At 51.1% G+C, this 13,743-nt stretch overlaps 1 protein-coding gene across 5 annotated transcripts in view; it reads right to left on the minus strand.

Moving 5' to 3' along the window:
- LOC123345106 (C-type lectin domain family 2 member B-like) overlaps positions 1-13,743 on the minus strand; it is a 67,216-nt gene that overhangs the window by 21,922 nt on the left and 31,551 nt on the right. For 2 of the 5 annotated variants that reach the window (XM_044981761.1, XM_044981755.1), the window contains exon 1: positions 3,392-3,448. The exons of the other annotated variants lie outside the window; for them this stretch is intronic. In XM_044981761.1, coding sequence (XP_044837696.1) covers positions 3,392-3,433 — 42 coding nt within the window. In that variant the 5' untranslated portion in view covers positions 3,434-3,448. Of the gene's footprint in view, positions 1-3,391; positions 3,449-13,743 lie in introns of those variants that run through there. 5 annotated transcript variants of the gene reach the window in all.

Genomic DNA, 13,743 nt, shown 5'->3' on the forward strand with positions numbered 1-13,743 from the left:
CTGGGTCCAGTGTCAGTTCAGATGCACTGCACAGACTCACCCTGGACCAGCACAGGCACGGAGGGGTGGGAAGAGTGTGGGCACTGGACCCCACTCCAATTAAATATCTCTCTGTACTTACCCTCACATTCCCCTGTTGGAGCAAAATCTTAACACTCCCACCCCCCTCACCACCATCCCACCCCTGCCACATGGTGCAGAGGGAGACCTGGTGGGGCAGGAGGGAATTTCAGTGGCTGCTGCACTCAGAGAGAACCACCTGAGATGCCTAAGGCCCGGCAGAGCCTGCACTGAGGGCTCCTTGTCCAGGACATGCAGGGACAGCTGCCCTGGAGTCAACAGGTTTAGGTTCCTCCCAATGGCAGCTTGCTGGACGCTGGATTGGACCTTCCCAATGAAACTCAAATTTGAGTAGCTGAGGAGAGAGCGAAGGCCTCCTGCAGTGACTGGCATCCTCCCTAGCCTGAATCAATGTATCCCGCCTGCTCCTATCCCATACAGCATCAGTGTCCTGTGTGCAGCTGGCAAGAGAGCTCCTCCCCCTTCCCCAGCCCCCCTCCCTGCCACCCTGCACACCCCTGATTGGGAGGCAGTGCCAGTCAAACACACCGAATTAACTCTGACCCTGGGGAAGGAATGAGCAGATGGGGGGAGATGGGGGAGCAGCCTGGGAAATTGAGAAAGAAAGCAAAGAAAGAGTGAGGAGCTGTCCCCGGAGTGAGAGCAGAGAGGGAGGAGAGCCAGGTCCTGGCAACAGGGGACTCCTGTCAACTCTCCATCTGCCGGCGACAGGAGCTGAGACCATGTACCCGATCCACTGACATGAGCTCCCACCGCACGCCAGCACCAGAGCAGAGCACGGACCGGCTGGACTGACCCAAGCAGGGGAGGGGATTGCGTTGGCATGGGGCAGAGGCTGTGTGTGTGTCTAGCCAGGCGGGGTGAGGGAAGAACAGTTTTGCTCTATGCTATGCTGGGGAGAGGGAGCATGTGAACCCCTGGCTAGAGATCCTGACTTGGGTCTGTCCCTGGCTTGGCTGGGTTAGATAAAAGTGTGGTGCGATTGTTGAGTGTGGTGCTTCTTCCAGGGTTCCTCTGAGAACCCCCACGAGGGCGGGCAGGCGGCTGTGCCGAGGCGCATGGCTCGGACCTGGGACCCCTTCCCTGATGCCGGATACCCCCGTCTGACAGAGATTAGGGCTGAGTCTTAACAAATAACCCCTCCCCCCGTGTATGGAGCAATCAAACTTCCCTCTCACCTGGGGCAGGCTGCTCTGCGCAACTGTCAACTAAGTCACATGGCATCTGTCTGTCCCCACTCTGTGTACAGGCTCACACCCCAGAGGCAGCCTCTGATTGCAGCCTCCTGAACCAAGATGCTGGGAGCTCTGCCCTCGGGAAGCAAGCTCAGAAGTGGCTCAGGTAAAAGAATTCTCCTCTCTGAGCTCTAACTGCTGTACGGTGGTTCACTTGGCAGAACGCCTGGAAAGGGGCGCGTGGGAATAAGGAAACAGCAGAAAGTGCGGGGAGCTTGCACAAGGTCCTACACACACCCTTGGTAACACAGGACAGTTTTTCATTATGAAAGGAGCTTTGCACCAGTCTCCTGCATCCTCCAGCGAATCGCTTCCCTGTGACATCGCGTCCCGCACCACAGAGTACCAGCTTTCCTCCTCTTTAAAACCAAAAGTGACAAGACTGAGACGTGTAGTCCACATGGATTACACCGGGCACCAGCCGCCACTGTATCGTGTGTGTAACAGCTAGCTAACCCCAGCCTGTGACAGCTACACAAACTGGGCCGGGAGCCAGCCATGCCACTGCTCCTGGGAAATATACCACAAAGGCAGCGTGTTTTCCTCACAAGGCCCGGGGCATGAGAGGAATGTGAGATTACCACTGCTGACTAAAGTAGGCAAACAACAACACTCCACCCTTGCTACCTCCTGCACTACAGCAACTCCCCACGTCTGGAAGGTTCACCTGGCAACAAGATTCCTGGCTTAATGAAGCAAGTGCATCCAGCAATGACAGTGCCCCCCTCTCTATGCAAGGCACTAGTGGGCAATTGACCTGACCGTCACGGCAAGCCCCAATCTGTGAAGACAGAGAGGGAGGGAAGGAATGGATTTTGCAATGAGCTACAGTGCAAGGGAAGGGCAGTGGATTGCACCAACTAGGGACTGTACCCCAAATCAGTGCAGGGGTGAATGCACTGTACCCCTGAGTCAGAGCAGGAAGGAGTGGGGAGAACTCCATTCTGACTTCTTTGTTTTGTCTCTCTCAGACTTGGCAGAATGCATGATTGGAAAGGGAAACATGCTGTTTATCAAGCCTGAAGGGCTAGTTTGGGACCGTGACTTACGAGAGAGCTCTGCATGGGTGTGGCACGTCTTCATGGCACGTCTCTAAGCTGGAAGCTGGCAGCCAGCCCAGGAAAAACAGGCAATTCTGACATTGCAAACATTCCAGTTGGTCTGATTCATGGCTGGTGGTTCTGCTGAGTGAAGGAGCAGTGGCCATGTGGAAGGTCAGTCTCTCAGCTTTGCTGCCCTAAGATAGGGTGACTCGATGTCCCGATTTTATAGGGACAGTCATGATTTTTGGGTCTTTTTCTTATATAGGTTCCTATTACCCATCAACCCCGTTCTGATTTTTCACATTTGCTGTCTGGTCACCCTATCTTAAGATCTAACGCTGCATCCCACTGGGAACCCAGCCTGTGCCCACTAGAGGCTTGCACAGGTTGTGCAGTGTGGTTGTAGCAAGATGCAGTCACCTTGGGCAGCTGTAGGAATTGTGTGCTGCCCCATGCACCTCAATGGGGAGTTAACTCCAGGATCCACTGCTTTGGGGGGCTCACCAACCCCATCCCAGGATTGATTCAGGCTAGTGGAGGATGGCAGTCACTGCAGGGGGCCTTCACTCCCTCCTCAGCTATTGAATATTGAGGTTCATTGGCAAGGACCAACCCATCTCCCAACAAGCTGTCATTTGGAAGAACCTATAACCTGTTCATTCAGAGCAGCTGCCCCAGCATTTCCTGGACAAAGAGCCCTCAGTGCAGGCTCTACCAGGCCACATGCATTGGTGGGCAGTTCTCTCTGAATGCAGCAGCCACTGAAATTCTCTGCTGCACCCCAAGGTCTCTCTCCGCACAGGGTGGGACCTGGGTCTTCTGCACACTGGCAGGGGTGGGGTGGTGGTGAGAGCATATTAAGATTTTGCTCCAACAGAAGGGAAGTACAGAGAAGTATCGAATAGGGGTGGGGTCCAGAGCCCACCTTTCTCCAACCCCGCTGTCCCTGTGCTGGGCCCAGGGTGAGTCATCCCCACTAGTGCTGGTCCCAGGAGGTAGCCTATGGAGGAGGAAGGGGTGCAGAAGACTAACCAGTAGAATGTGATTGTTAAGGTCTGGTGTCTGCTTAGGCATGGTGGCTGGGAGCAACATCACTGCCCAGGCTGGGTTCCCAGGTTCCCAAGGGCTGCGGCATTAGGATCCATGGCTGTCACGCGGAGAGACTGAGCTTCCTCGTGGCCACTGCTTCCTTGCTCATCAGAAGCAGGGGTGAAAGTAACTTAAAACTCTTACTGGAAGTGGGTGGAGCCTTGAGCAGAAGGGCGGGGCCTCAGGCAGAAGGGGTGGGGCTGGGTCAGCCTCCCTTCAGCGCTGCCCAGGCCACGCCACCAGGCGCTCTGGCAGTGCTTTAACGTCAGCTGTGTACGGGTCTGTACTGGCAGCCACTTCTTACCGGTACACCATACTGGCCGGTACCGGCCCACTTTCCCCTCTGCTCAGCAGAATCACCGGCAATGAGTGGGACCCGCTGGAATATTTGCAATGTCAGAATCGCCCCTTACTCCTGGGCTGGCTGACAGCTTCCAGCTTAGAGACGTGCAGTGAAGAGCTCGCTGTGATTATGGGCAGGGCTAGGTTCACTCAGCTCACAGGCTTCTGTAAGTCACATGTTGTGCCGGTGCTCCCTTCCTAAATATCAGTACGGTTTGTTTGTGTGAAAGCCAGGCTTAGTGTTTGTGGGTGTTCCTGTAGTGCCTAGAGGCCCCAGCTGAGATCAGGGCCCCATCGTGCCAGACACTCCACACAGAAACAGTCTCCAGAGGCTTGGGGGGCAGTGTGGCGTAGTATCGTGGCATAGCATGCTGGACTGGCATTTGGGTTATGGGGGTTCTAACCCTTGGGCTGCTATGTGACTTTTGGGCATCACTTTGCGTCCTTGTGACTCTTCTTCCCCACCTATAAAGAGATCTACAGACGAGAAATGCTCCATGAGAACTACATGTTGCTAGTATCAGAGGGGTAGCCGTGTTAGTCTGGGTCTGTAAAAGCAGCAAAGAATCCTGTGGCACCTTATAGACTAACAGACGTATTAGAGCATGAGCTTTCGTGGGTGAATACCCACTTCGTCGGATGTTGCTATTGTCCTTTGTTCTGATTCTCCAGCCGCAGTCCCCTCTTCTCTTTATTTTCTATATTTCCATCCTTCATTCTGTCTCCGCACAACTGCTTCTCCCTACAAGACCTGTGTATCCTTTAAGTGCCCCTTGAACCCTACTTCTCACTTTCCTTTGTTGATTTTCATAGAAACATTTTGCTAAAATACTTAAAATGCAGCAACCTGATTGCCTTCTATGATGCGATAACTGGCCCTTTGGATATGGGGAAAGCGGTGGATGTGGAGTCAAGATATATCACATCCACTGCTTTCCCCATATCCAAAGGGCCAGTTATCTCATCATAGAAGGCAATCAGGTTGGTCAGGCATGACTTGCCCTTGGTGAATCCATGTTGACTGTTCCTGATCACCTTCCTCTCCTCCAAGTGCTTCAGAATGGATTCCTTGAGGACCTGCTCCATGATTTTGCTGGGGACTGAAGTGAGACTGACTTGTCTGTAGTTCCCTGGGTTCTCTTTCTTCCCTTTTTGATAGATGGACACTATATTTGCCTTTTTCCAATCGTCCGGGACCTCCGACAATTGCCACAAGTTTTCAAAGATAATGGCCAATGGCTTTGAAATCACATCAGCCAACTCCCTCAGCACCCTTGGATATATTAGATCTGGTCCCATGGACTTGAGCATGTCCAGCTTTTCTAAATAGTCCTTAACCTGTTCTTTCACCACTGGGGGCTGCTCACCTCCTCCCCATACTGTGTTGCCTGGTGCAGCAGTCTGGGAACTGATCTTGTCTGTGAAGACTGAGGCAAAAAAAGCATTGAGTACATCAGCTTTTTTTCACATCATCTATTACTATGTTGCTTCCCCCATTCAGTAAGGGTCCCACACTTTCTCTGACCTTCTTCTTGTTGCTAACATACCTGTAGAAACCCTTCTTGTTACCCTTCACTTCCCTTGCTAGCTGCAACTCCAATTGTGATTTGGCTTTCCTGATTATATGCTCCCTGCATGCTCGAGCAATATTTTTATACTCCTCCCTAGTTATCTATCCAAGTTTCCACTTCTTGTAAGCTTCCTGTTTATGTTTAAGCTCACCGAAGCTTTCACTGTTAAGCTAAGCTGGTCGCCTGCCATATTTGCTATTCTTTCTGTACATCAGGATTGTTTGTTCCTGCGGCTTCTTTAAAATACAGCCAGCTCTCCTGGACTCCTTTCCCCCTCATATTAGCATCCCAGGGGATCCTGCCCATCGATTCCCTAAGGGAGTCAAAGTCTGCTTATCTGAAGTCCAGGGTCCATATTTTGTTACTCTCCTTTCTTTTGTCAGGATCCTGAACTCAGCTATCTCATGGTCACTGCTGCCTAGGTTGCCACCCACGTCTACTTCCCCTACCAATTCTTCCCTGTTTGTAAACAGCAGGTCAAGAGATACTGTGATACACGTACCAAGATACTGTGAGCTCTGCCCTCAGGAAGCAAGCTCAGAGGTTGTTCAATGTACTCTGATAAAAGAGGGCTTCCCTCCGAGTTCTATTTAACTGCTGTACAATCATTCACTTGGCAGAAGGCCCGGAAAGGGCTGTGTGGGAATGAGGAAACGGCAGAAAGTGGTGGGAGTTTGCATCAGCAGCAGGTTTAGCCAATGCAGGTTCCTCAACACATCATGATAACGGCCAACCCTCATCTTCTCCTGTGGATCTAGCAATGGTTCTTAGCTGGCTCCCAACACTGTCATCCCTCAGCACCTCAAAATCTTTTCAGGTGTTTCTCCTCACAACACCCCCATGCGGCAGGGCTGCGATACCCGTTGTACGGATGGAGAACCAAGGCACAAACTTGCCACAGATCGCACAGGAAATTGAACCTGGGCCTCTTAAGTCACAGGTTAGCACCCTAACCACTGAACCATCCTTCCTCTGGCTGGGCCATTCTGTGGGAGGAAAACCAGGCCTATGTCAATGCTAGGCCAGAATTATTCTTAGAGGCCCAGCTCATGCTGTAGCAGCATCACACACAAGTAAACCTTCCCTCCTGCCCTGCCCTTGGTAGCACAGGAGAGGTTTTCATTATGAAAGGAGCTCTGCACCAGTCTCCTGCATCCTCCAGCAAAATGTTTCCCTGTGACAGCCCCCTCCCCGAGTCCCAGCTTTCCCCCTCTTTAAAACCCAAAATGACAGGAAACGAAGACCTGCAGCCCACATGGATTACATGGGGCACCAGCTGCCACTGCACTGCATGTGCAACAGCTAGCTAACCCCAGCCTGTGACAGCCACACAAGTTGAGCCAGGGGCCAGCTATGCTACTCCTTGTGGGAAACATTCGTGGAAGATAAGAAGCTGCCTGCTATTGTCACAGTGCACAGGGGAGGAGGAGGACTGTGCAATACAATGAGATCACTGAAAAAGATGAAAGGAAGTGAACACCACCACCACTTCACCCTTGCTACCTCATGCACTCCACAGATCTCTTCAACTCTGGGAGATTCACCCTGCAACAAGATTTCCTGCTTCCACAAACACATGATGTAAGCAAGTGAACAGACACACAGTGAGAGACGATCCCTGCCTCAAGGAGCTGACGTACAAGAAGGATTATTATCCCTTACAGATGGGCATTGAGGCCCAGAGAGATGCAGTGTCTTCCCCACGGTCACCGAGGGAATCTATGGCAGAGCTGAGTATTGGTCTTGTGCCTAGACCACAAAATCACCCTTCTCCAGCAGGACCAACCCATGTACATGTGTAGACTGATCCAGGAGGTGTGTTACTGGCCCCTCTGCCTGCCTTGGCTCTGAGGGACAGTATTCCACAGCGCTGCAAACAAGTGGGTGACCCCCATCTTGGCTGTCATGCTGGGGATTGAACCGGGCACATGTAGAGCTAAAATGTACAACCCACTATAGCTGGAGTTGGGCTTAGCCTGCAGTGGCTGTAACACACCCAAATCCTCTGTGGTTAGGGCTCGTCTGGCAGGGCTGAGCAGTGGGTTACACAGAGTGTCTGGAGAGAAGAAAATGCAGGGTGTATTTACTCCCCAGTGACTTTGTGGTTCCTTCCTGTTGAGTGTTACACCCTCTCCTCCTTCTGCATCAATCTGGGGGGCAGTCGCGGAGTTCAGTAAAAAGCATTTGCAGAGCACTGGCTTTATTCAGTGACAATGTTCTTCTACTGATCAACTCTGCACAACCCGAGAACTGGTTCCACCCACATGTGCCAGAGCCTTGTAAAGGGACACGTCCCCACAGCAGTGTCTGCAAGGTGACTTTGCCCACTCAGTCTGCTCTCTGTGCAGGGTTCATCTCCCCCATGTCCACCGTGCTGGGGACTTCCACAGGGAGCCCCTGTCATAGCAGGGAGCTGGGAGGGAGGGTTTTAGGGTGCACAGCGGAGAGTGTTCAGAGTAGGGTTTGTATGTCACTCTCACTCAGTGAAAGGGTGATGGGAATATTCTGCTGGGCCCTGGAGCTGTGGTTGCAGCTAGATGAAGTAAACGTGGTGAGAGAGTTGTGTCATCTTACAGCGGGCTTGGCTCATAATAAAGAGGCTTGGCTGGCAGCGCAGATATTGCTGAATACACGTCATCTCATACTTCAGCATGTGCAGCCAGCTGCTTCTTTAATTCTTCTCACTTGCTGTTTGGATCTCCGCTGGGCAGGTTCTACTGAGTGCGCTCTACTTTCAAACAGCCTGACACAGCCCAGGATATCTCCACTCAAGCGGAATGCAAATTGTATTGCACCCTACCTTTCTCTTTCCTTTGTCAATTTTCATAGAAACATTTTGCTAAATACTTCAAATGTAACAAAGTGAGTCCAAAATTAATTAACAGATTTCAAAAACTGAACATTTCACATACCCAAAGTTGACTGCCCACTAGTGGTTTGCATAAATTGTGGGGTGTGGTTGTAGCAGGATGCAGTCACCTTAGGCAACTATGGGAATTGTGTGCTGCCCCATGCACCTCAATGGGGTGTTAACTCCCGGACTCACCAGGCCCACCCCAGCAGTGATTCTGTGTGTGATGGGAGGGGCAGAATGCAGAAGACTCAGCCACCCCTCTCAAGCCACTGTGGTATCTATGGGAGGGACCGCCTGCTCTGCCTCTGTGGGAGGGCCCCCTGCTAGTGCTCCTCCAAATGGTGGGTGAAGCTCTGGGGTGGGGTCACAGTGAAGATTCACATGGGAGCTTTTGTCATGGCTCACCAACAGCCCTCGATTGCTGTAACCTGACCTGTTGCACTCATGCAGCGCTCTCTAGTAAGTCATGGTCCCAGTCTAACCCTTCATGCTTGGCAAATAGCACATTTCCCTTTCCAGTCGTGCATTCTGACAAGTCTGATTAGAGACACAGAACTTAGAAGTCAGGATAGAGTTCTCCCCCACTCCTCCTTGCTCTGATTCAGGGGTACAGTCCCTACTTGGTACATCCCATTGCCCATAACCTGCACTGCAGCTCATTGCAAAATCCATTCCTTCCCTCCCTCTCTATCTTCACAGATTGGAGCTTGCCATCATGGTCAGGTGAATTGCCCACTAGTGCCTTGCCTAGAGAGTGGGGGACTGTCATTGCAGGATTACTCCTGAGGGCATTCTGTGCCAAAAAATGAAATATTCTGCACCAAAAAAAAAATTCTGCACACGATATTTTAAAATTCTGCAAATTTTATTTGTGAAATAGATGTGGAGGCTCCAGCCTGGCATTGGGGAGCACAGGACTCTGGCTGCACAGAGGTGAGAGATCACTGTGCAGTTCCCTCCAGGACATGGACTCAGTCGTGAGGCTGCACCCAACCCTCACACAGCACAAGGACTTGGGCCTGCAGGTTCCCCAGAAACATATGAGGGCCCTGCCCCTCCGTGACAAGTGCATCAAGTGTGGGCGGGTGGGCGGGCAGGCGCAGCAAGGCAGGATAAAAATGTGGAGGGGCTTAGTGTGCGGGATCCCGATGTCCTGATTTTATAGGGACAGTCAGTCCCGCTATTCAGGGCTTCATCTTCTCTAGGTGCCAATTACCCCACACTTCCTGTCCTGATTTTTCACCCTTGCTATCTGGTCCCATAGTTAAGAGGGTTCTGTATTGGGCAATCTGGGTGAGGGTGTCTCAGTGGGAGATCCCGGTGCGGGGGTGGGGGTGGGGATCTGGATGCACAGGGGCTTCTTGTGGGAGTCCTGAGTGCAACCTTAATGGGACTCTGCAGGGGAGTCCAGGTGAAGGTTGTTGGGGCTCACCAGGGGGGTCTGTGTGTGGGGAGCTCAGTGGGGAGTCCAGATGTTGGGGGAGTGGGGCTCAGTGGGGTGGGGGTCCAGGTGCAGCTGGTTGGGGCTCAGTAGGGTGCGGTGCAGCGCCCAGCACAACGGGGCCCTGATCTCAGACTTGTCTTAACTGGCGCTGCTTGTGGCACTGGTCATAATGTCTTTGAGGCTGGGTGTGTAGGGCAGCGTGGAATCACTGGTTATAGAATCTGCCCTGTTTCTTTTTGTTCACAGGGACATATATTCCCAGAGTCTTTAATGTTGCATGGGAATCCTTCAAAGTGTGTAAGCATACAGCTGTGCTCTCTGTGAACGGATTTTGGCCTTCAAAACGTAGGTCCTCTACCATAGCCTGAACTTCCCTGGGGAAGCCAGAGAGATGTAGCCAGGAAGTCTTGCGCATGATGACGGATGCGGCGATGGATTGGGCCGCCGTGTCAGCAGAATCTAGAGAAACTTTCAGAGCGGTTCAGGAAATGAGGGAACCCTCTGTTATGTTGGCTTTATATTGTTCTTTTTTTATCTGCTGGAAGGTGTTCAATAAAAATTGACGTCTGAAAAAACGTTGTGTGCGTATTGGCTAGTAGGGCGGAATAGTTGGTTCTGCAAAATTGGAAGGTCGCCGATGAATAGGCTTTCCTGCCAGAGAAGTCTAGCCGTTTCCAGTCTTTATCATACTGGGTGGTTCTGGCCTGATGTTGCTTCCCCTTTTGATTAACTGTCTCTACCACCAATGAGTGTGGGATAGGGTAGGTAAACAAAAAGTCAGCTCCGTTAGCTGGTACATAGTACTTCTTGTCAGATCTTTTACAAGAAGGTGGAGCTGTGGCTGGCGACTGCCAGGCAGTTTTTGCAGGGTCCATGATGGCAGCATTAATGGGTAGAGCTATTTTGACTGCTGGAGAAGCTTGAAGTATATCTGTCAGCTTATGCTGTGTCTTTGGTAGCAGTGATATATAAAGGGAGTCGGCTACTCATTGAAACAGATTCTGAAAAGATTTGAAATCATCTCCCGATGTCGTGAGAGGCAGCATTATTATTTCATCAAGAGACTAAAAGAAAATGTGGGTAGGTGGGAGGGTGTAACCCTCTGGCCTATCTTCAGGTTCTTTGGCTTCCTTCTCCAGCACTTCTGGGGAAGCTGGGGTAGAAGGCGAAGATGATTGTGGTGTCCTGAACCTGGGTGGGTTGGAGGACTTAATGTTCTGGACCCTGCATAACACCCATGGATCCCAATATACCCAGTTTGGTGGGAGGTCATGGGAGGGGGCACCCACTGTGGGGGTTGCCAAGCTGTGCTCTGCTGCCGTGAGCAGGGGCGGCTCCAGGCACCAGCCCCAAGCGTGTGCCTGGGGCGGGAAGCCACGGGGGACGCCGTGCCGGGCGCCACAAGAGCTGCAGTCAGGCTGCCTTCGGCAGCATGCCTGTGGGAGGTCCACAGGTCCCGCGGGCATGCTGCCGAATCCGCATTACCGGTGGACCTCCTGCAGGCATGCTGCTCCTGAAGGCTGCCTGACTGCTGTGCTTGGGGCGGCGAAATACATAGAGCCGCCTCTGGCCGTGAGGGTCCAGGTTTGGGTGAGGAATGGCGAGGGGTGTACATCCCTGCTTCTACTTCCTCCTCTTCATCTCTGGAAAGAGGAGGGGCTGAGCCAGCAGGGGTAGTATTAAAGCTTGGCCCTGGTCTGGCTGGGGTGCCGCAGGTGCCGAGAAGCAGAGTTCCTGGAGTAGAAGGAATGAGGAGTTCCTCCTGGCTGACACACTTGCGGCACAGGGAAGCTCGATATTGAAGTGGGAGGCAAGCTCTGGCTGGGAATCAGCATGAGCCTTGATGATGCCGCAGATTTGCTGTACTGTATTGGTGCAGCAGGTGGCACCATTGTGCTGCTCAGTGCCTGGGTTCTCTTAGGTTCCCTCGGTGCTGAGGTAGGAGGCTCAGTTTTGGTAGGTGTGCGTCCATGAGAGGTAGGCCTCACCGGGTCTTTTGCTCCTTGGAACATCTCAGTACTAGATGGTCCTTGTGCCTCGCGGTCTGGCACTCTCAGTGCCAGCAGACTTTGAGGTCGAGATCACTTTTTTCTAGGGGATTCTCACTGTGAAGAAGTGTGAGACCACATTTTTGTGGCTTTTTTAGGAACAGGATCCTTTGTAGCCGTTTTTGAAGAGGATCCCATGTCTGAGGCAGCTGCAAGCAAGCGCTGGCCAGGAAGCGTCCGGGACTTGGGATCGGAGGCAGGTCTGAGGGATTTCTCCATCATTAGGCGTTTTAACTGGGGACCCCTAACCTTTCTTGTTCTTGCTGTCAGTTTTTTACAGTGGGGATACTTCTGGGCAATGTGTCTCCCCCCACAGCCAGCAGACACATTGTGTGTAGCCATCTGACAGTGGTATTGAGAGTCTGCAAGTCAGACAGCATTTGAAACCTGGAGAGCCAGGCATGTCTGAGAGGTTGTTGTTGCAAAAGAAGGGGATAGTCCCATTCCAATGCCTCTTCTGTCATTAGGCGACTGCCTGCCTGAGGCCCGGATACATGGGGAGGGAAAAGTGTTGTGTTTGTTTTTTTTTTTAAGGTGAAGAAAAAATGAAGGGAGAAATTAATAAAGGAAGGGTAAAAATTGAGAAAGGGCTGAAATAATAGGAATCTCTAGAGATGTTAAGGGTGCTGGTGTTGTTCCAACCGAAGCCAAAGGCGGTAGAGAAGGAACCGGGGGATGGTTGGCTGCATGCATGGGGTAACCGCTCTGTGCGGCGTGAGACAGCTGCCAGGTGTGCATGGCCATCCGGGGCACTGCTACTACAAATCTCCAACTAGAAGCACAGAGCCATATACTGCTAAAGTGGAGCATCCACAGGCACGCTGCTCAAAGAAGAAATAAGGCTTCTCACTCATCCTGGTGTAAATCAGGAGTCAACTCGTCTGAAATCAATGGAGTTACACTAATGTAAAGTGAGTGTGACAAGAGAATCAGGCCCTGCGTCTCCTTATTTATCTGCCCAGTGTCCAGTGCACTTTTGGTGCCATACAAATAATACTCAGGGCCACATTCTTAGCTTTTGAGAACCAGCGTAGGTTCATGTGAAGCTATGATGATTTCCACCAGCTGAGGATCTGGCCCGTGAGGAACCCACCAATAAGACTGGAAAGCAGGGTAAGTGAAAAGGAAGAAAATCCTTTCCTAGAAATGGGCCCAAGCACCCAAGGCAACTTCAGGAATCTCCATAACTGTGCTGAGACCCAAAGTGAAGAAAGGAGGGGTTTTACTGCCTGTCAGCTCTTTTCCTTCATCTTCTGAAATCTTTTCACTCCTCTGATGTCATCACTTCACTATATCTCCTCTCACAATAGAATCTTCCTGAATTTCTAATGTTAAAAGAACCCCAAGCCAATCACCTCTTTTTTTGTTTTGTTTTGTTTTTTTGTTTTCCTCCATGTAAAAACATTTCAGGCTTCCCTTTTCCATCATAAAGATGCAGAAAAGGACACAAGCCCAATCCCCCATTCGACTTTTCTAGTGACGTTTAAGTATGTTGGGATCCTATTGGGTTTAAGGTGTTAGAGAAATGTAAGTTACGGTTAATATACCAGACTCTCTTTTTTTCTAATTTCAGGATTGAAGGCTTGGAAATGGACCATTCCTGTTGGGCTCTTTGCTATGGTGCTGATGATGTTCTGATAACAGAGGTTCATTATCTTTAGAGAGAAAAATCATGGTTACCAATAAAGATCTGTCTATGCCGTGGGCCTGAAGTCTCTTGCATTGAACTATTCCAAGTTTAGGAAAGGAGGAAGTTTTTATAGTTTGAAATTAGGTTTTATTTAATTAAAGCAGCAAAGAGTCCTGTGGTACCTTATAGACTAACAAACATATTGGAGCATGAGCTTTCGTGGGTGAATACCCACTTCGTCTGATGCATGTAGTGGAAATTTCCAGGGGCAGGTATATATATGCAAGCAAGAAGCAGGCTAAAGATAATGAGGTTAGTTCAATCAGGGAGGATGAGGCCCTCTTCTAGCAGTTGAGGTGTGAAAACCAAGGGAGGAGAAACTGCTAGCAAAGAAAAAATATAACCC

The sequence above is a fragment of the Mauremys mutica genome, chromosome 12 (genome assembly GCF_020497125.1).
Source record: "Mauremys mutica isolate MM-2020 ecotype Southern chromosome 12, ASM2049712v1, whole genome shotgun sequence".
Classification (NCBI taxonomy): Eukaryota; Metazoa; Chordata; order Testudines; family Geoemydidae; genus Mauremys; species Mauremys mutica.